The sequence below is a fragment of the Vipera berus genome (assembly GCF_964194415.1).
Source record: "Vipera berus genome assembly, chromosome: 2".
NCBI lineage: Eukaryota > Metazoa > Chordata > Lepidosauria > Squamata > Viperidae > Vipera > Vipera berus.
The window spans coordinates 233,885,191-233,907,977 of record NC_138203.1 but is presented as its reverse complement, the minus strand read 5'-3'; the positions used below and the strand labels follow the sequence as shown (position 1 = coordinate 233,907,977).

Sequence of the window (22,787 nt, the reverse complement as noted above, 5' to 3'; positions counted from 1 at the left end):
GATATTCAAACCACAGTCCATAGCGTTTGGCCACGTTTACAGCAAGATCCCAAGTTGTGACATAAAATTTAGTAACACACCACTGAAATCTTAAGGCAAGTGATTTCTTTCAAAACTACAACAGAAATATGTTAATGCAACCTTGCCCAACACTCAAGAGTTGTGCAGCCAAATAGGCCATTGATGAAATTTCTAGTAACTGACGCCCATATTTTTGGAAGTCATCCAGCTTGGGAAGAATCCTTCAATAGACTTAATACATTTATGGTACTAAAAAGGGGATGGGGTAAGAAAATAGTCAGAAGGGAGAGGAAAAGAAAGTACACAGGATTTCTCTGAACCAAGGACAAAATTCACTGCAAAAAGAGGCTTAAAATCCATCTGTTTCTTCCTAGGATCTATCATGCAAATATAAGTTTATGGGTCCCATCCAGTGCATTTTGCTACTTTCTCAGAAGTCAGATTTCCTTTGCATCATTCACCTGCAGGAACGCGGTGGCTCATGTGGTTAAGATGCTGGGTTGGAGGTTAACAAGCCCACATTCAACACCTGAATGCTGCTGGGTGGCAGGGAGAGCTCCCATCATTCGCTCCAGCATCTTGACAGGGACATGAATGAAGCCCCCCCTGGGTGTCCCCGGGTAACAGTGATGTCACTGGCTAATCCCTCCAATACAAATGGGGAAACTCACCTGCAGGGCATATAAGACTTAAGCAGCAGACCTCTGTAGGATACTGAGCAGCATAAACGCCAGCCACATGTCCACCCATAGAAGTTCCAATCAGGTAAAATGGCTTTCGGTTCAGATTGATACATTCAACAAACTGAAAAATTAAAGGAGAGACCATGCATCAGCATCCTGCAACACAATAGCTGGGGCTTAATCCAAGTTGCTGTCCCTCCTAGTCCAAAATAGGAAGGATTAGGAAAGCTTATTTCAGGATCAGTGTGAAGGCAAACCATGACTGGATGCAGAAATTGCTTTAATCTGGGAGGTCTTTTTTCAATTAAGAAAGAATTGGTATTACTGATGAAAAGCTCTGCTGGATCAGGAAGAAGTAAATATCCCCAAAGAGCAAAGACTGCAAGTTTTAAAATACTGTAGCAAAATCCTGTTAACTTTTCAAATTTCAGGGTGTGACAGCTTCTGGCTAGGTGGTTTTGGCTGAGAAGTTAAGCAAGTCAGGCCTAGTCTCTACTTAGATGGGAGACCTCCAGGGAACTCCAAGAACAGTGGACTAAACTGAGAAGTAAAGAAAAGCATCCTGGAAGAAAGCACTTGCAAGTCATTTCTGTACCAATGCCAGGAAAAGTACAAGAACATGTCCATAAAGTCACTAAAAGTCATGTGTGATTTCAAGAAGGCTATTTAGCCAGGAAGACTTTTAAACATCAATCATACAATGTCCAGTTAGGGTTAGCCTCAAACTGTAATCGGTAACTATCGTGGTTTCATGATGACCATGTTGTAATCACCAGGATACACATCCAGCTCTGGTTAAGAAACTCCATGTGGCAAGTAAAGAGGGAAAATCCAGATTCACCCAAAACAACCAAAGCAGTGGATTTATAACTGTAACTTATAGCTGATTTCAAACTAAAGGTAGCTGTGTGTGTGAAGGCCACTCTACAGAGAACACCCAGGGTGGACGACATTGGCCCTTTAACCCTCCACCCTCAAACTCCCATGCTATCTAGTGATCATTATTTTTTCTTTCGTTAAAAAAAAAAGAAGGAACAGGTAGGAAAAACAGATGCCCCACCCACTTTTGGAGTTTCACCATTGGCAAGCAAGTGATGTGGTGCTCAAGTCAAGAGCCACTGTGCCTCCTGCCCCACTGCATACAAGGATCTCTGCTCATTTTCTCTGATAATGACAGTCCCGCCCCTTAGTTGTAGGTTTGCTTGGAAGCAGAAAAAGACAGCCATTGTGGGAAATTTAAAATGGCTGCTCAGAGGCGCATCAATTTCACTGGCTCCTGCCATAGTATCCTGGCCCAGCAGCTTGTCAAAGAAGTTGGGGTAGGCTATATAGCACTGACCTGGAGACTTGCCTTGTCTATGGCTTTCCTGACCCTTTGGAACACACACACACCCCATGACATCTAGAGAGCCCCCACGCTATTAATCTTCTGGAGGGCTATAAAGACCTGTCTCTATGCCCTGGCATCTGGCTAGGACAGAAGTGAGCCCAGCAAATTGGTGGGGTGCTGTGCTACTGTGGTGAGAGTACAATATATTTTGTGAGATTTTGTGGGTTTATTTTTATTTTGATGGAATATTGCTGCCTAGGATAATTGTGCATAAGCTAGGTGGCCATAAAAGTTTCCTCTATAAATAAATGTCAGATACAGCTCTCGAGAGAGAGAGAGAGCACTGATTGACTTCAAAGGGGCATCTTAAGTAATTTCCGAAGTGCTACAAGTTCTACCCGGAAAACTAATTAAAGATTCTGTATGAAGAGGGGAACTGAGAAGAGGTGACAGCGCTTTTGCATTGCTGACTGAAATGTATCATGTGGAAATGCCAGAAATCAGAGCTGGAGGAAGACACTGGCACACGTGTTGGAAAGAGTGACCTTCAATATTGCTCAAGTATGCAATAAACAGCAAAGATTGTTTATTTTATGACACACACAAAATAAAGCCACAATCTCATCAGAGGAAAAACTTGACAACCCGGAGTCTGGAGTCTATGCAGTGCTTCTGCGACACTTGAACTAAACTGGGCTTTAGTTAAGCTCCCAAAGCTAAAACTCAAATCCTTTGGCCACCTAATGAGAAGGAAAGACTCACTGAAGAGCCTAATGCAGGGAAAGATTGAGGGCAAGAGAAGAAGGGGACGACAGAGAATGAGGTGGCTGGATGGAGTCACTGAAGCAGTAGGCGTGATCTTAAATGGACTCCAGAAGATGGTAGAGGACAGGAAGACCTGCAGGAATGTTGTCCATAGGGTCGCGATCAGTCGGACACGACTTCGCAACTAACAACAACAACAGTTAAGCTCCCTTACTCCCCAACAAAGTAATCCAATGCACAGAGAAAGTATCAGATAGAGGAATCTGTGGTAGCCTTATCCCCCAACTCAAATATAATAGAAAACACACCTCCCCGTTCATTTTTAATTACTTCAAAACTGGAAGCTCTAACAAAACTGCAAGACTGCAACAATGTAGGGGCAACTTCTGCACATTTTACCTGATGTATTCTTTTCACTTGTCCATATATGGAATAGTCATCAAGAGATGACCGAGTGGTACCCTCATGACCTGGCATATCAATACAAATCAAGTGAAGGTTTTTTGGAAGAAACTGTGGAGAACAAGCACAAGCACAAGATACTTTATCATCAAAATCAAACTTAAGCAACATTCCAGTATGACTATTATTATTATTATTATTATTATTATTATTATTATTATTATTATTATTATTATTATTATTATTACATTATTACAGTCCTGGTTTACACATAGTATTAAGCCACCGTTTATTCAACAATGGTTTGTTGCAAACAACTGTAATTGGCTGGGTTTGTATAACAAGCTAAGCCAAAATTAAGCAAACTATATGTTGGCCTAGCACAACACGAGAATCTGTCCATGGAGTTGAACAGCCTTGTTTTGACCATAGACTGGCTCAGCACAAAGCATTCTTGTAAAACAGGAAATGACAATTCTTTCCCACCATGAGGATCCATGCCAGTGTTGTGGGCCACATGTGGTCCTTTAGTTTCTCCTTCTTTACTGTAAAACATAAAAGTCTTCTTACAAGAGAAAACACAGTCACAAGCTCTTCATCAACCTCAAGTTCTTTCTGAGAATCCATGTGCCCAAACATATGGCAGTTTTCAAGACATATTAAATAGATTTTATGGCCCAAGAACTAAGTTGGTGTGTTTTCTTTTCCAGGCTCAACATCAATCATTTATTTCCAACTTAGCAAAAACTAGTCCCATCTGTATAGGTATGTGGAAGAGTGGGTTCCAGTCCTAGTAGAATTAAGTAACTGTGGAGTATTTGCCTTAGTACATGGGTGAAGACAGCAAAGATATTTTGGTAGTGACCATCCTCACAAAATATCTATTATCTTAACCCTAGGGTTGATTCATACATTATTTCTGAGGATACAAACTGTTCTAACAGAAATGTCTACATTCCATGTTAATTTCAGTCATCCCATTGCAAGACGAGATAATTGCATGGTCCACACAATAAGCACATTTAGTACAATAAAGGTCAGCTGCACACACACATACAAACACACACACAAAGGACTGAAGATCCATTGTTCAGGTGACACTTGAAATCCAAGATTGAATTGTTTTACCATCAGAGAAACGGAAGCATACCTTGACTATAGAAACCCACATATCTTTGTGAGCCGAGAACCCGTGCAGCATGAGGACAGATGGTCTGTGGCTGGGTCTTCCTCGGTAAGAATAGCAAAACTGATAATCACCACAATGTACATATTTCACCTGCACGCCCAGGGTTCGACGCCAATACCTAAAGAAAGAAAGAAAGAAAGAAAGAAAGAAAGAAAGAAAGAAAGAAAGAAAGAAAGAAAGAAAGAATTGCAATGCAATGAATTCAATCCAAGACTAGTTTTTCCTTCTCCTATTTTCTGCTTTCCATTAATCAAACACTATTCACCCCATGATATGTTTATATTATATGTTGTTCAAGCAGCATGATTATCCTGGAATTTTTTTAAAAAGGTTTAAAATAAGAAGTTGTTCATTACAAAGAAATGGTAACTTTGATGCTGAAAATTTTGTAGGAATATTAAACTGCTCTAGAGATAATATAAACTTCATAAATAACAAATAAAATATATATCCAATGTAGCTGAATGGTAAGAATAAACACTGGACCATAGAGTATGTAGCTGATGGAGAAATGATCTGCCTGGGTAGTCCCTGGATGCTTCTGTATCTGGAGTCTTCAGTGCCTTCCTCTCCAGATTTCTAGCTTTTTCTGCCTGCCAGTTGTTCTTCAGCCCTGCTTACAGTTCACTTCCTGGATTCAGTCATGCCTATGGCTCATTACTAGTATGCTGGTATTCACAACTTCCAACCCCAAGGGTGACTAAGAGAGTAGGTGGGTCAAAAAAAACAAGAGGGGGGTCATGGCCACATTATTGTAGCCCTGCCCCTTTTATATGTGCATTTTGCAATGTGATGTGTGTAGAAAACTATACGAGGCTTTAATCACACAGACACAGGTGCTATCCTCACTTTTTTGCCCTCCTGGCCCCTAAAGATTCCCTGTTAAAACTCTGACCCATCCTCACACCTCACCTTCCATTCAGATAGCCCAAATATCTCTCACAATTCACATCTCCAGCCGAAATAAAAACTATCATCACACACTAATCCTTGCAGAGGCCCTTAGATTAATCAATACTCAAAGGACAATTATAAAGCTGCCTGAAGGATTAAATCAGTGGAATCTCAACTCACTGTTCCAAATCCCAGTCAAATACTACCCACCAGAATTGACTGATCTCTAGGATTCCACAGGCAGTCTAAGATATATCTGATAGGACTGCCATTTAATGAAATTGTGATCCAAAGGTCTGAGTTTGCCTAAAACATATGACCTCCATCACTTTTTTGCACCTGGAAGGTCCTGCTTTGAGGTTTGTAACATTATGTTCTGAGTCCAAAAGTTTTTCTTTACACAAGGGACAATTTGTTCCTAATCAGTATTTTTAGAGAGATGTTCCACATCAACATTTTCCTCGAGGCCTGCAGATGGACTAGCAGTATACAGGACAGACTTAATTGTCCAAAGCTGACATTATCTCTTGCACAGTATCACTACCAGCTACAGCAGTCACTGGGGAACACTGAAGAATAAGAACCAAAATGATGAGGAAAAAATAGGGGAAAACTCAAGCCAACCCATCAGGCATCTCCGCTGAGAAACTACCTCAAACACAGTGGGAATGCTGGGGGAGGCAGGGAACAAACATCTATTTTCCTTAGTTCCTCAAGCATCCTCCATCTGTATGAATTAAAGATTTTACCACAAATCTTAAATGTAGACTTGTTGGTGCAGGTCCTACATTGCACCAGGTTTTCCCTAGCCTATTGCTTCTAAGAATAATAAATTACAATTCTTAGATTTCCTGGCTGGGAACTCCAAGAATTTTCCCCACACATCTGTTAGGCACCCAATTAAATTTTGGTAGGACACAAACACATCTGACTTTCTAGGATGAGGAAAAGGAGGATGGTATTGTCACTAAACATTTCTGCCTCTAATTTCATTTGATTGTGGAAGGGAACCTAAACCAGGGCAATCAGTCCAGGAATTAAATTTTTCCAGCTCAAAGAATAGACATTGGGCTTACATTCACTTCCACCCCAGTCTCCAGATGACATGACTATGATAAAGAAACCTATAATCCACAAAACAGTTTTGCAATTTATCCTTAAACTCCACCTTTAATTGTTGCCAATTAGGAAAATGTTTCAGATCTGACTAAAACCAGAATTTCAATGCCCTTGAATGTGTGGGGACAAAGCAGAAGTATTAGCATTTTGCTACTGTGCATTTCCAGAGACTCATGGAGAAGATAAAATCAGTCATTTAGACTTATTTTGACATAATAGTCAAGATCAAGTCTCAATCACAGCATAGCAAAAGGAGGAGCTGGAAACAATGCCAAATAAAACAAAACCCAATTGCAGGTCTCTTATGTGGAAATTTCTAGATGTTTACTTCTGGAGAAGATTTATAATAGCCAAGTAACAGGTGAATTGCAGATGTTACATGTACTGGCTGTTATTTATAATTTTCAAACACCTTTTTGTGCATCATACATTTGTACCCATGTCTATTTACCTTTTAGCTCAGGAGCCATGTACAACCTTCCAGCCCCAACTCCTGAACAAGCTGCTGGATCCAGGCAGTGCAATTAGGTAAGCACCAAAACATCTATTTTACTAAAATTCATTAAAACATCCCAATGCTTCCAAAAATGAGGCACAGACTTCCAGCCCCCATCCTCCATCAATCCAGCCTGCCCCTGTTTAAAAGATCTGGGCAACCAAAAAGAAAAAAGGCAGCTCCCAGACATAAAACAATTACTTTCTGCAGTGGATGGGGAAAACAAAGAACAAAAAAGGCAAGATAATGTGTTGCATTACCCTGGACTGAATGCAGACTTGGCGTTCTAAAAATAGGACCATTGAAATTGGAGAGGTACAGATTAATCATGCCCAACTTAAGTCCTTTAATTTCAATAAATCTACTCTAGATATTATTAAGTCTGGATCCAACATGGTACTCTGGGTTAGGAACACATTCACAATGAAGCTATCCAATTTTCCAGATAGCCATATCCCAGAGAATGTGTCCATTTTGAGCTGTTTGGCTTTTCTGATGGTAAAGAATCTGTCCCCATTGAAAAAATAAGCTTCTGACATCACAGGGATCTATTTTCCTAAATCAGGCAAAGTAACCTAGGTAATAATCTACTGCCTAGCAACCAAGAATAAATACATGCCTTGGTACTTAGATGCACGCTGTTAAGAAAATTCTGTATTATACTAACCGAGTATTAACAGTAACAATAATTTTGCAGGCGATTAAAATATTCTAGCACCCAACATTATCTATTATGCATGGACACAGGTAAAGGAGTCACAGCAGATCTTACTTTGCTAGTCGTTGCCGAATCTAAGGGGCGATGCTCATCTCCGTTTCAAGGCCACTGAGCCAGCACTCTCCAAATACATTTCTATGGTCATCTGGCCAGGTGGTACCTTTTTATCTACTGACATTTGCTTTTGAATTGGGAAGGAGCTGGGGCAGGAACGGGAGCTCATCCCATTGTGTAGTGCTCAGATCTCGAACCTGAGCTGCCAGCTTTCCAGCAGACGAGCCCGGTGTCTGAGCCACTGAGCAACCCATGCATACAGGCCTAATTGTGAAATAACTGCCCACCCCTGTCTTCCGATAAGCCACAGCTGAGTGGAAGAATGCTATTCTGCTTGGCAAGGGTATTTCATTCAATCCCCAACAACTTACGATAAAAGGATTTTAGGTCAGATGATAGAGGAGACCTCTGTCTGAAATTCTTGAATATTACTGGCTTATCAGAGTAACATGGACCATTAAACTATCACAACATCCAATCTTATATAAGGCAACTTCCTGCAATGGTGTTTTACAGAGATGAACTCTCCAGAAAGCAATGGCTGCATGTCACTGATTGTTATGTTGTTTGTTTATATTCTGCTTTTATTATTTTTATAAATAACTTAACACAAAGAATTACTCCTTCCACCTCCCATTTTCCCCACAAAAATAATCGTATGAGGTGGGTTGGACTGAGAGAGAATGACTGGGCCAAAGATACCCAGCTGATGTTAGACATAAAGTCGTGTTTTATCATCATGCCTAGAGGAAACTGCCTTTAAGTGAATCAATGTATCAGACTACTATTTAACTAGGTTAGTTTCAACTTTTATAACAGTATTTCTCAATCTCAGTCATTTTAGATATGTTCAATTCAGTCCCCAGACCTGTCCAGCCAAGGAGCTGGGCTCCACACATCTTAAAAGTTGTGAAACAATCTTTTAATATTCTTTGATGAACAGACTGGAGGAAAAAGGGCTTAATATTTAATGTTTACACTAGATTCTCTTACTTCTTCCCACTGCGGAACCATCATGATATATTGGGCACCGTTCAGCAATGCCCAGTTTTTAGAATGTGCAGTGCCAAGAAAGCTGGTTCAAAACAAGATGGAAAGCAAGAAGACTCTTTGAAAGAAATGTGGCTCTGTTCGTTGTAATTAAGCAAATTACAACAGGTACAATTTTGTTCTGTAAAAGAACAGAAACTGATGTTATCATGCCAAGCAAAATGAAAAGCTTACCAGTAATATATTCTGATAAGTGCCGAAGGCCACAGGAGGAAGGACGCCACAAATGCCAAAATGGGAATAGCCAAAGTGCCTCCTGCTATTACAAACATGTTTAATACATCAAGATCCATCTTGCCTTCTTCACAGTTCTGGTTTCTTCACCTGCATGGATAAAAGAAGTAGAAATATAAGTCTCAAAGCAGCCAAGGAACAAATGCCTGAAGGCAAAGCTATAGAACAGATCTTGTACCGGATCTCAGACAACACTTCTGTTCTCTTTTTCAAATGTTCCAGAATAACAGTATTTTATTTCAGTTAAATTTCAGATCCAAAAATAAAGGAGATGACTGAGTAAAAGGGGACATCTACAGAGAAATGTCTATAGGAGAGATAGTATAACCAATGGGCACTCAATCACAAAATCAACCTGGACAGAGGGTAATTTGAAATCCAAAACACTCATTTCCCACTCTGACGTACTGATTCCACTTTGGAGGCAGGATTTAGCAGAATCCAAAGCACAACTAAGATACTAGGAGACTACCCTAAATAAAAAAATAGTCCTCCAAACCACCAAATAAAACATTAAATTATTCAAGTTTGGTTTACTTATAGCTGTTCAATTACTAATTAAAAACATACAATAGTTGGCTAAGTTCTATTTCTGATTTACATCTACACAATTTTTATTTATTTATTTATTTTAATTCCATTTATATCCCGCCCTTCTCCGAAGACTCAGGGCGGCTTACAAGCTTAGCAGTATGAATTTCAATGCACAGCAAACTCTAAAAACTATCAGTGCAATATTGACCACAGATCATTTGCAAAACACACTAATTAACTCTTCCAGACCACCATCCCTGAGTTATTAAATATGCTAAAGAAGCCTGTCTCTCACCTAAGATCCCATAATATATGCCCACTAAACTAAACAAAAGCCAAAGTGCACCTTGATGAATTAAACCCAGTTACCACATATAAACAGATGATCAATTAAAAGAGAGTGAATTGACAAACACAGATAATGTACACTGGATTCTTATCTTGCTGGTTCCACAAGAGAATTCACAGAAACAATGGGTTGGGTTTCTCTTGGAAAAGGAGAGGGAAATGGCCAGATCCTTAGTTCTGAGAGAGGCTCTTCTTAGCTACAAAGATAGAGGCATACAAAGTTGCTTCTCCAAAGAAATATCTTAAAAACCCAACAGAGAAACAGGAGAAGATGAAAGACATACCTTAACTTGGTTCACACAATTGTGAGAAATTGTTTTCTAGATTAATGCAAGCCTTTCAAGAGTGTCTTCCTAGAGTCGTGGGCAACTTCTAAAGAGTTGGGGACTATCTTGGCTTCTATGACCTTCTAAAGGCCATAAAGGTAAAGGTGTGCTAGTCGTTTCCAACTCTAGGGGCTGGTGCTCATCTCCGTTTCAAAGCCGAAGAGCTTTGTCCAAGGACATCTCCGTGGTCATGTGGCCGGCATGACTAGACGCCAAAGGCGCACGGAACGCTGTTACCTTCCCACCGTAGTGGTCACTATTTTTCTACTTGCACTTTTACGTGCTTTCGAACTGCTAGATTGGCAGAAGCTGGGACGAGTAACAGGCGCTCACTCTGTTACGCGGCACTTGGGATTCAACCCGCCAAACTGCTGACCTTCTGATCGACAAGCTCAGCGAACTAACCCACTGAGCCACCGCGTCCCTTTTCTCTAAAGGCCATAGGTCTCCCAAAATCATTATATTGTCTCCATAAAAAAATGGAGGTACAGTTCATTTTCAGGGATGATGTCAAAACCCATTCCTATTTTTATTTCATTTCATTTCTATTTCATCCCTCTCCAGGGTTTTGCCATGCTTCCAAGGGGGAGGGGGGATGTGCCTGCAGGGCATTGCTTTCACTTCCTCCCCCTCGCTACAATGTAATCCCTTATTTTGGTTATTAGGGCTGTACCCTGTTTCCTGCATTCTCTCTCTCTCTCTGAACTCTATCTTTTAAACTTGTCAATTGACAACAAAGGAACAGACAGGGATCTAACCTCAGTGCCTGGATTTCTACACTCCCAGAGAAAGGTGTGAACAAGCCACCGACTCTCACCTGAGCTGGAGATGGCCGATATTATCTCCTTGGTTCCTACAACGGACTTAACACTTGGGAATTGGCTATCCCAGATTGGGGGTGTGTAGATCTATGGGGTGGGGTCCTGCTTGGGGACACTATAACCTACTGTGTTGCGCGGGAAATCTCAGATCCTGTCTATTATGCCTGCTATCTCCTATTCTTAATAAAAGTTCCTGCTTGGAATTTAAGACACATATATTAAGATATGCCCTGTTGCGAGTTTGGAAAAAATATCGTTATAAGTTGAACTTTAAAATTCCAATTTGGGCAATACCTAAACATGCGATAGAAAATATAAATGTGGGATTTAAGCATGATGTGACTACATATAAAGAAATTCTTAGATTGGAAAGAAATGTATGGCAATTAAAGCCATTTGATATTTTAAAAGAAGAAAAGATAGTACAAACTTGGTTTCAGTATGGGCAGTTACAAGCTAGATGGAAACAGGATCAGAAAATTAGTATTTCTATAGTAGATGAAAATTTGGTTAAACAAATTAGAGATCAAAGTCCTGCACATATAAGAAGGATATATAATGCATTGATAGAAATAGACTCAGAAACAGAACTTGTTAAAGATTGTATGATAAAATGGGCCCAGAATATTCAAGAATCAATAACGATGGATACTTGGGAAACAATCTGGGTCAGAAATGTAAAATTTACACAGGCACAAAATTTAAGAGAGAATTTTTATAAGATGTTTTATAGATGGCATTTAGATCCTAAGAAATTGGCATGTATGTATCCAAATTATCAGCCTAAATGCTGGAGGTGTGGTTGTGATGATGCAACGTATTATCATATATGGTGGACTTGTAAAAAAGTTAAAGCTTTTTGGATTAAAATTTGGTGGAATATGCAGAAGATATTTAAGAAAAAGATAAAAGTTTTCTCCACAATTATTTTTGCTGGGTATTACTATAGACTGTACTGCTATAGAAACTAAATTGATGCTGAATTTAATAACGGCAGCAAGACTTTTGGTAGCGCAATATTGGAAGAAGGAGGATTTGCCTACTATAGAAGAATGAACTTTAAAAGTTTCGAACCTGGCAGAAATGGCAAAAATTTCAGCATATTTGAAAGATCATTCGCAACAAAGATATATCTTGGAATGGAGAAGATGGATTGATTATATTCAGAATAAATATGGGACTAAAAAGTTTTATTTAGCATTTGAATAAGTATTAGATTTATAAGATTTGTTATTATTTAGTTATTTTTAAGGAGAGTTAAAGTGCGATAGGATTTAAAGTGTTATTATAGCTAGTTAGCATATTATAGTTTAAGATTGTTAGGGTCAACACCCTGTATTATGCTCTGGGACGTCGGGGGGGGGAGGGAGGGGAAACTGGGTGGGGGTAGGGTAGGGATATGTTTAAAATGTATCTGTAAAACTTTTTAATAAAAAAAAAAGTTCCTGCTTGGAAGAAATTGTTTCCAAGAGTTCTGCTTTCTTAAGATGTGGGCTTGAAGTAGGTCCTGACAGATGAAGAATGTAAAATGGAAGTGAAGGCCTGATTTTGCTTCTTGTACTATCTCCAGTAACCACCTAGAACAGGGGTCAGCAACCCGAAACAGCAAAAGAGCCACTCGGAACCGATTCCGTCATACACACAAAAAAGTGGGAGCCGCAAAATGTGTGTGCGCATGTGGGCACGCACGCGCATGCGCAAAACAAGCAAAAAATACACCACCCCCTACGCCCGCACCGCATCCTGAGCTGCACGCACCTGTCGCTGCCCAGTGCCGCCAGCTTACGTGGGGGGGGAGAGACGGACTCGCAGGCGACGGGCACTGGGTTGCGGCGGCGCCTTCAGCCCGGGCACCGCCGGAGCCACCCAAGCGCCCTTCCCCTCTCCCGGGACCTCCAAACCTCTGCGTTTGATGAATGCAGCAGCTCTTCAAATGTGGAGGCGGAGGTTTGGGGAGCTGCGCAGCTCTCTAAACCGCCGCCGCCCCGTTTGCAGAGCTGCTGCATTCCTCCGCGTTTGAAAGAAACACAAACGCAGCAGCTGTGCAAAGAGGACGTTAGCAGTTTGGAGAGTGCGTGCGCACCTCTCCAAACCGCCGCCGTCCCCTTTTGGAGACCTGCCGCGTTCGTTCATGTTTGACGAGCACGGCAGACCTCCGAACGGGACTGTGGCGGTTTGGAGAGGTGCGCATGCACCTCTCCAAACTGCCGCCGTCCCGTTCGGAGACCTGCCGCGCTCGTCAAACATGGACGAACGCGGCAGCTGTGCAAACGGGACGGCGGCGGCTTGGACAGTGCGCGCGCACCTCTCCAAACCGCCGCCATCCCATTCGGAGACCTGCCGCGCTCGTCAAACATGGACGAACGCAGCAGCTGTGCAAATGGGACGGCGGCGGCTTGGACAGTGCGCGCGCACCTCTCAAAACCGCCGCCGTCCCGTTTGGAGACCTGCCACGTTCGTTCATGTTTGACGAGCGCGGCAGACCTCCGAACAGGACGGCGGCGGTTTGGAGAGGTGCGCGGGCACTCTCCAAACCGCCACCGCTCGTTGGGAGACCTGCCGCGCTCGTCAAACATGGACGAACGCGGCAGCTGTGCAAACGGGACGGCGGCGGCTTGGACAGTGCGCGCGCACCTCTCCAAACCGCCGCCGTCCCGTTGGGAGACCTGCCGCGTTCCTTCATGTTTGACGAGCGCGGCAGACCTCCGAACGGGACGGCGGCGGTTTGGAGAGGTGCGCGCTCACTCTCCAAACCGCCACCGCTCGTTGGGAGACCTGCCGCGCTCGTCAAACATGGACAAACGCGGCAGCTGTGCAAACGGGCCGCGGCAGCTTTCCCAACGAGCGGCGCCACTGCCTGTTTGGGCGGAGGTGCACGCACACCTCTCCAAAGGTTTGGAGAGGTGCGCGCGCACCACTGCCCATTTGAAGAGGTGCGCGCGCACCGGGCGACTGGGAGCCGCAGGAGACGGCTCAAAGAGCCGCATGCGGCTCCAGAGCCGCGGGTTACCGACCCGTGACTTAGAAGATAGCTTATCACATTCAGGTTTTCAGCATTGATTCAAATGGAGGTTTCAGTTCATTCTTTCTTTCCCTAAAAAGAACAGAATAAAATAGTTGAAAGGGGCCTTGGAGGTCTTCTAGTCCAACCCCTTTGCAAGCAGGAGACTCTATATCATTTCAAATAACTGCTTCTCCAATCTTTTCTTAAAACCTCCAGTGATGGAGCACCCTCAGCTTTAGCATTTATGTATCATATTAACGAAGTGCGGATCTTTAAGAACACCCAGCTTAAACACCTTAAGTAGACACCGAAGCAATTTACTCTTTTTAGTGCTCTTCTGCAGTATTAAAACTATTTTACTTTTTCAACCAAAGGATCATATATTATTTACATATCCAATATTTTGTGTATACACACAATATAATCTTCCAATTTATGGCAATCTACATGTAAGCAAGGAGAATATGGTGTGGGCCTAATCACTGTGAATAGTCAACAAGTTAAAAAAAAAAGTAACACAATACTCCTATGTATTTTGAAACCCCCTTCCACGTTTTGGAAAGCAGTACTTTTTAAAGGCATACAACAACAGAAAAAAAGTTGAAACCAGATTGCAATCTGAATGGGAGACTAAAAGTGGAGTAGATTGAACAGAGATATACGTTGAGGAAGTCACCCTTGCTAAAGCAGCCTTTTAAAAATGTAGTATAGGTAGTCTTTGAGTTATGACAATTGAGCCCAAAATGTATGTTGTCAAGTGAAACATTTATTGAGTTTGCCCCGTTTTACGACTTTTCTTGCCACAGTTGTTAAGTGAATCATTGCATTGCATGACCCCAAGAAACTGCAACTGTCTTTAATTATGAGTCAGGGTCTGAAGTTTGATCACGTGATCATGGGGATGCTGTGATGGTCAAAAGTGTGGAAACCGGTCATAAATCATTTCATTTACATCACTTCTATTAAGCAAGTAACTTAAAAGTTATGAATGCAGAGGATAGAAAAATGTCGGTTACACAATTATGTTTACAAATCATTCAATGTCACATTGTCAAAACTGCCCTGGAACAGGCTCTGACCATTATTTGGAACAGCATAAAATAAAATCCTTTTGCATTTGTAATCTGCAAAATGGAGAATTCACTGTACGTTTTTACAGTGTGATCCCAGATAATTCTACTTTCAACTGTCACATCCAGAAATACTTACTTTGTTTCCGGGTGTTTATCCTTAAAATTCACTGATGTATTCTAAAGATGGTTTACAAAAATCCCAACCAGAATACTTAAAAATAATCAATGTAAGCAACAAGTGGAGGAGAAGGAGGAGCCATACTGAATAATCACTCAGTTTTGATAAGTTTAATGGCCTGAGAAAATATAAAGATCTTCTTAGCGAAAACATAGAACTATCTCACAATCCCTGGTTACTCTCAAACTCAAAAACAAATTCATCATGTTTTCAAATATTCTACTAGATTTCCAGTAGATCAAAAGCCTGCACAGAAGAAATATACAAGCAGCCCACTTCCTCTGCTCCTCCAACAGCAGTGATATTCTGGATCATGCTCTCTCTGACCCTAAACCATCAGTTAGCAATGATTACTATTTTGCTACCATTGAAGCCATCTTACCACAGCAGGTGCATCCAGCAATCTATGCAGAAAATTGTAGCTTTACACTACACCTTTTTTTATACTTTACACTACAATTATACTACCTAGTTAGGTCTAATTTTTAGTACCTTATATGCAGTTTAGATTTATACACTGGCGATTCACACTTTTGCAGATTAACTACAGGCAACATCAACACAGCACAGCTATAATCTTTGCACTAGGCAAAACAACTTTAAAGAGGGGCAACAAAGAAAATAAAAGAGACTATTTTAATGAATACTCTACACTATTAGTCTAACTTCTTCCTCTTTAAAGTTTTTTTTTATTACTTGGAACTGTGTGTGCCTCACTATTAGTAGCATGATAAACTTTCCTCCCCAATAAATAGTGTGGGAAGGAAAGTGTGACGACTTTAAGAAATGTCACCCCTCTGAACCTTACAACCCAGGCAAGGCTGTTCCATTTTTTAAACCATATTAAATATAATATCACGGCAGCAACACAGGCCTGTCATATCTTTAAGAAGCAAGCTGAATTGCTTTCAACTGCCAAGATTTCCACAGGTCTTAGCTTATCTCAACCAAGCTAGGGAAGGCTACCATGAAAAGAGAAGTTGAATCCGATACTTGGGACTTTGCACTCATTTTTCAATGGAAGCATTGTTGTTCTAAGAATAACACAAGCTAGGTATTATAATTCATACACAATACATACAGGTCTGTTAACCTATTTGTATGTATGTATTAAATCTGTTAACAGAGTTATGTGACTTTCTTCTTCCTTAAACCTAACAGCCACCAGTTAAGGTAAGGAGAGGGTAGAAGTTGTAATTAGAAATCCTCCAGACTTTCTGAGCTTGATTTGTTTGTGTCAGACATTTCATTACCCAAATAGATAATGTCATCAGTGTAGTAGGGGTGTTTCCTGTTGGGGTAATGAAATGTCTATAAGTGAACAACCAAGCCCAGAGATCACCAAGGACTCCACAGTTCAATTCTGAACTCTTACCGTATATTTTCTTCTATTGGAAGTTGTAATGCAGTATAGCTCTGTGACGCGGGAACAGATTTTGAGGGGCTCTTTTCATAAAAATATGCCCAGGAAGTTATTTGGTTATTTGGTTTCACTGACACATTCTGTTTATATTTATCACCACAGAGCAAACAAAGAGTACAGTCACCATGTGCTTTACTGATCAACTTAGAGTAAAAGAGCATTGAGTATATAGCATAGATCCAAACTTGTGTCGTGTACTAACTGAATACTGTAGTTGTCGCATAAAAAATACTTTCCAACAACGAATTCCAACACCCCCACTCAACAACTACTCCTTATAATAGTCCCATTTCTGATTTTAGTTCTGTTTCCTGTTTCTTATCATTCTTCTTGTCCTTTTTCATCCTCTTCTTCTTGCTGTCCTGGCTGCCCACAGAGCTGGCGCTGCTGCTGCGACTTCTGGCTTGGCTCTCCAAAGGGCTGGCACTGGAGCTGCTGGGGGTCTGGCTGGCCTGGGGGACTAGGGGGGCAGCTGCAGTATCCTTTGGATTCTCCTTCCTGTCTCTGGGTTTTAATGCTTCCCGAGCAACCTTGGACAGACGTTTGATTGGGATGCCTTTATTACTTCTGTTGTATCTCCTATTGAAACCTCTTGTGGCCCGATTTCTTCTTTTATAACATTTGGACAGTCTTTCTCAGATAATTTCTTTATTATGTCAGGACTTCTGTGTCCAAATTGTCTGTGCCATGTGGGAATGCAGTTTGAATGTTTTTCCTCCTTGCCAGTATTAACCACCTGATTGCAGTTCAGCTGATGCATGTTATCTGTAATTTTAACTCTTCCAAGTAAGGTATCTCCTTTTGTGATAATACAATTGTCCCCTTTAAAGGTCACCACATTGCCTTGTTTTGTGACCTTCTTCACTGACAAAATAATAATTTCAGGATAGTTTTTCACAAGAATCTTTCTGAGGATACTCTGAGAAATAGGACAGTAAAGAAAATCCTCTCCTATTCTTTCTGATTCTATTATTTGCCCACTAGCTGTGGTGACTTTTTTCTATTTTACTCTAGTCAAGGTCAGTAAAGAAATTTGTCATGTGACTTGTAGCTCACCACACACCATGCTTTCAAAGATGAGGTGCAACTTTTAGATTGGAAAACATGCTCATTATCTGAAGAAAAATCAGTTTCTTCCTTCACACTTTTGGCTTTTTATAATTTATGCATTCAAGTTTTCCAGATTCTACAATCTGCTTTTAAATGACCCTTTTTCTTGCACATAAAGCATTCACGTGTTTCTTGCTTTATCTAACTGTTTTTATCCTTATTTTTCATCTTTAAAACAGACTCTGCAACAGAAACACCATCACTATTAATGCTTTCTGTTTTACGCATATATTCATGTATAAGCTTGCCCTTAACATATTCCAATGTTAGCTTGCCATCTGGACATGCATCAAGCACTGTAACCAGTAATGGGATTCAGCCAGTTCACACCAATTCAGCAGAACTGGTAGCTAATCTTTTGTTGCCCAGGCCCAGAATGGACTTCCGGAAGCGGCAATCACACAAAGAACTGGTTGTTCACATATTTAAATCCCACCATTGGCTGTAAACAAGTTTCATAACTTTCTGGTAAACCACTAAATAATAGTGCTACAACATGAAAATCTTTTACTTCTTCTCCTATACGTCTCAGGTGTTCAACCATTTCTAAGGTGTGCCTTATCCAATCCTGAATATCCTGGCCTTTCATCAGCTTGTTTTGTTATAGCTGTCTAATCAAATACAGTTTAGCTACTGAGATTAGCTTCATGCACCTTTTTTAACCCTTCTCACATTTCTTTAGCAATTTCACATTTACATATATGTATGATTTGATCATCTTCTATGCTAAGAGACATTGTGCTCTGAGCTTTCTGATCTTTCTCTATCCACTCATTTGAAGGGCATTCTGGCCTAGCTTCATTTATACAGTTCCACATACCGTACCTTCTCTTATTAGCAGCATCTTCATCTTGAATTTCCAAGACTGGTAGTTCTGATTTGTCAGATTTACAAATGAAATCTTTGTTGCAGTTGTCTAACTGGCTATTTTCTTTTATTCTGTTGAAGTCTTCTTTCCACTTCTGTATTTTGCTCTTATTTGCTGCAGCCGGCTATAACTGGGCTGTTTATGCTGCTGATGTTGCAAATTTGGATGCAGTCTCTGGGCCCATAACCTGTTAGAAATTCTGTTTATATATATCACCACAAAGCAAACAAAGAGTACAGTCCACAATGTACTTTACTGCTCAACTATTTAATTGTAAGAGGAAATAGGAAACTCTACTAAGAACTAAAGAGTATATAGCATAGATCCAAACTTGTACACATTGCCAACTACTAGCTGAATACTACTATAGTATTGTTGCATTAAAATACATTCCAACAATGGATTTTGCATCTATGTTTACACAAAGGGAAAAAACAGCCCAAACTATCTAAAACAGTACTGTAAAAAACAGACTAGAAACACAAGTTAAGATAAGCAAGAAAATGGTAAGTGAGCACCTGTCCACCCTAGATGAGTTCAAATCACCAGGACCAGATGGACTACACCCCAAGGTTCTGAAGGAACTGGCAAATGTGATCTCAGAACCACAGAACTATATCTTTCAAAGATAATGGAGCACTGGGGAACTACCAGAGGACTGGAAAAGAGCTGAAGTAGATACCTGGGAAGTTCTTGGAAAAGTTAAAGCAACGAATCAGAAAACACCTAGAGGCAAAGAAAGTCATTACCAAAAGCCAACATGGGTTTGTCAAAAACAGATCATGCCAGACAAATCTTATTGCATTCTTTGACCAAGTGACAATCAGTAAGGTATTTGATAAAGTAGACCACAACCTACTACTTGATAAGATAGAAAAATGTGGGTTAGACAGTATCACCACCAGATGGATTCGTAGCTGGCTGACCGGCCATACTCAGTGTGTGGTCCTCAATGGAACTGCATCTACATGGAGGGAAGTGTGTAGGGTTCTGTTCTGGGCCCAGTGCTCATCAACATCTTCATCAACGATTTGGATGTGGGGATAGATGGGGCACTCATCAAATTTGCAGACGACACCAAGCTGGCAGGAATAGCCAACACTCCAGAAGACAGGGTTATGATACAGAAGGATCTTGACAGACTTGTACATTGGGTGCTATCTAACAAAATGAAATTCAATGGTGAAAAAAGTAAAGTTCTACATTTAGGCAAGAAAAAACCAAATGCACAGGGATAGTGTAGATGGTACCTTGCTCAATAGTAGCAACTGAGAGGGATCTTGGAGACCCAGTGGCCAATCACTTAACTATGAGCCAACAGTGTGCTGCAGCTGCCAAAAAAGCCAACATCGTAGTAGGCTGCAGTAACAGAAGGACAGAATCAAGATCACATGAAGTGTTAACACAGTACCACTTTACAATGCCTTGGTAAGGCCACACTTGGAATACTATACTGTAACCAGTCTTGGTCACCATGATGTAAAAAAGATGTTGAGACTTTAGAAAGAGTACAGAGAAGAGCAACAAAGATGATCGGGGAATAGAGGCTAAAACATATAAGGAACGGTTGCTGGAACTGGCTATGTCTAATCTAATGAAGAGAAGGACGAAGGGTGACATGATAGCAGTGTTCCAATATCTCAGGGGCTGCCACAAAGAAGAGGGAGTCAAGCTGTTAAATAGCGGGTTCTTAGGTGCAGGAATGAAGACGCTGAACTCAGTACAGGGTAACTCATTATTTATTTCTTGCTGGAACTGTACTGGGGAAATGCCTGCAACTAGCCGCAATATATAGTCTAGCCCCTAGGCGGCAGCCAATAGGTTTGAATCAACCATTGCCGCCTGGAGATAGCCAATTGCAGCACAGGAGACAAGTAGTCTGGGTTATGGAGAGCCATTAGCTGCTCCAGCAACCCACATTTCACAAGAGCCCAGTACATAACACAAGCTATTCTCCAAAGCACCTGAAGGCAGGACAAAAAGCAACGGATGGAAACTAACCAGAGAAGCAACCTAGAACTAAGGAGAAATTTTCTGATGGTTACAACAATTAATCAGTGGGACAACCTGCCTCCAGAAGCTGTGAATGCTCTAACACTGGGAGTTTTTAAGAAGAGACTGGACAGCCATTTGTCTGAAATGGTATAGGTTTCCTGCCTGAGCAGGGAGTTGGACTAGATGACCTCCAAGGTCCCTTCCAACTTTATTATTATTATTAACAGGTTGGTAAACAATCCCACAGGACAGTCCGTGATCTTTTACCGATTTTCTATTATAACTTATTTGCGTCTGATTTTGTTTTCTCAAATCTTCAGTTTGGCAACTTTAAGCACGCATTAAGGCAGAGGCCTAGTCTGCATACACGGTTGCGCGTTTAGAAAGAAAGCAGCGCCCGCTACCAGACCCAGCTATGCTTTGATGAGCGACGTATATTCGGAATGAGGTCCCCCGTCTTTTACGCGATAGGATCGCTCGCCTATTACGGCGCAGCAGGCTGTGCACCAGCCTCGGCATCTTTTAACCCTTTAAGGCCGAGGGATTGATCTGAAAGGACCTAAAGTTCTTGCACTCCATCCAACAGCCCCGCCAAACACTGCCTCGCGTTGCACCCGCTGCCAAACTCAGGAGATGTGGCCAGCATGGCCGCCCAGAAGAAAAGCTCAGGGTACCGGGAATCGGCTCCGCCGAGGAAGCTCCCCGGCCACGGCCCGGCTTCCAATGAAGGATTGCCAGTGGCTGCCGGGCCTCGGGAGTCCCAGAGTCCTTTACTCTCCGGGAAAACCCACGTACTGCTAATCCGCCTGCCCTAGCCAGTGGCGCAGCGCCCGCTCCGGCATTCCTCAGTCCCATCCATTTGCTTCTTCCTTGTCGCTGCAGCGGCTGGTGTGACTTCCTAACCGTAGCCAAGCCAACCTCCCCGCTCCCTGTTTTGCATTACGGAGACCTCGTTAGGGCTGCCCGCCGTGCCCACCTTGTTCCGGCAATCTACCTGGGCGCTGCAAAGCGACTTCAGTCTCAAGAATAACCTGCTCCCCGGGCACTTCCTGTGGCCGGTCTTTTTCTGCTTCTCGGTGTGTTAAAGGCAAGGCTGACGTGTAGTTCCTCCGACAGAAAAGGCGAGCGGGTTGGCTAAAGACGGGGATGGACGCGCTGAGGTAGTTCCTCGGGCAGCAGCGCGATAATTAATTACGACGATCTCAAAACCAATTCCCACCTCTGTTCCTTCGTTAGACTATCGTCCAAAATAAATCCAGATGGGCTTGTCTTTAAGTAAAATTCAAAGGTAGCCAGCCTGGCAGCTGTTAACATAAAGAGTCCAAATCCGGGTCGTCTTGCTTATTTCGCCACACGTAAGATAAAGCAAAGAGCTTAACGACGAATAATTGTACTGGAAGTCAGAAGCCAGAAATGGGCATGTTAAAGCTGCGGTCCCGTTCTCGTGGGGTTTCTGTGCAGATGTTGAAGAGTTGCACTGATTTTCCGTGCAAAATCTTAGGCGTGTCCTCTCAGAAGTCCCGCTGAATTCATTTTTTCCCCCAAGTTTTTTATTGATTTTCCAATATTACATTTACATATTTGAAAAGCAACTTGGCGACTGGGTACGTACAGCAATTCCATTCCATTTAAATGTAATCAATACAAATCTCAAAGTATTACAACAACCAGTTCCCTCTCATTCTCCCGTATTATACACTGCCTCATGTTCAAACCAACTTAATTCTTATTCTATCAATCAAGTAAAAAACAACTTTCTAACCTTCATCAATAGTCTTCAGTTTATACATATCTTAATTAATTCAACATTCCATCTTTTAGACAATCTATTACCTGATAAGTTTTTCTTAACTTTAATTTCCCATTAATATTTTAAATTTAACGTTTAATCTTTGTAATTTCCAAATTTTAAGTGACCCCAATTTCTATCACGATTCCTCCCACCACAGTTTAAGGTTCCAGATACCTTTTATCTGTACATGATTCTCATCAACTGCATCAACCAATTAATAATACAAAGTAAAGTTTTTATTTTTCTAGTAATTCTCAAATATCTTTGCACTTCAAATTTAACGGCCTAAATTTCTTCTTGGTTTTACTTAACCTTTATCTCAGCTCATAACGATATCTTGAATTCAAATCTTAATTATTT

The 22,787-nt window shown here is 41.4% G+C and overlaps 1 protein-coding gene across 3 annotated transcripts in view; it reads right to left on the bottom strand.

Moving 5' to 3' along the window:
- ABHD6 (abhydrolase domain containing 6, acylglycerol lipase) overlaps positions 1 to 21,871 on the bottom strand; it is a 32,646-nt gene extending 10,775 nt beyond the window's left edge. The window contains exons 1-5 of one of the 3 annotated variants that reach the window (XM_081316847.1): positions 21,630 to 21,871; positions 8,896 to 9,045; positions 4,352 to 4,508; positions 3,199 to 3,312; positions 693 to 825 (exon numbers count right to left, since the gene is read on the bottom strand). In XM_081316847.1, the coding sequence (XP_081172973.1) occupies positions 693 to 825; positions 3,199 to 3,312; positions 4,352 to 4,508; positions 8,896 to 9,014 (523 nt within the window). In that variant the 5' untranslated portion in view covers positions 9,015 to 9,045; positions 21,630 to 21,871. Of the gene's footprint in view, positions 1 to 692; positions 826 to 3,198; positions 3,313 to 4,351; positions 4,509 to 8,895; positions 9,046 to 18,597; positions 18,759 to 21,611 lie in introns of those variants that run through there. The other 2 variants (XM_081316848.1, XM_081316849.1) reach the window with 2 other exon arrangements.
- Positions 21,872 to 22,787: the final 916 nt, after the last annotated feature.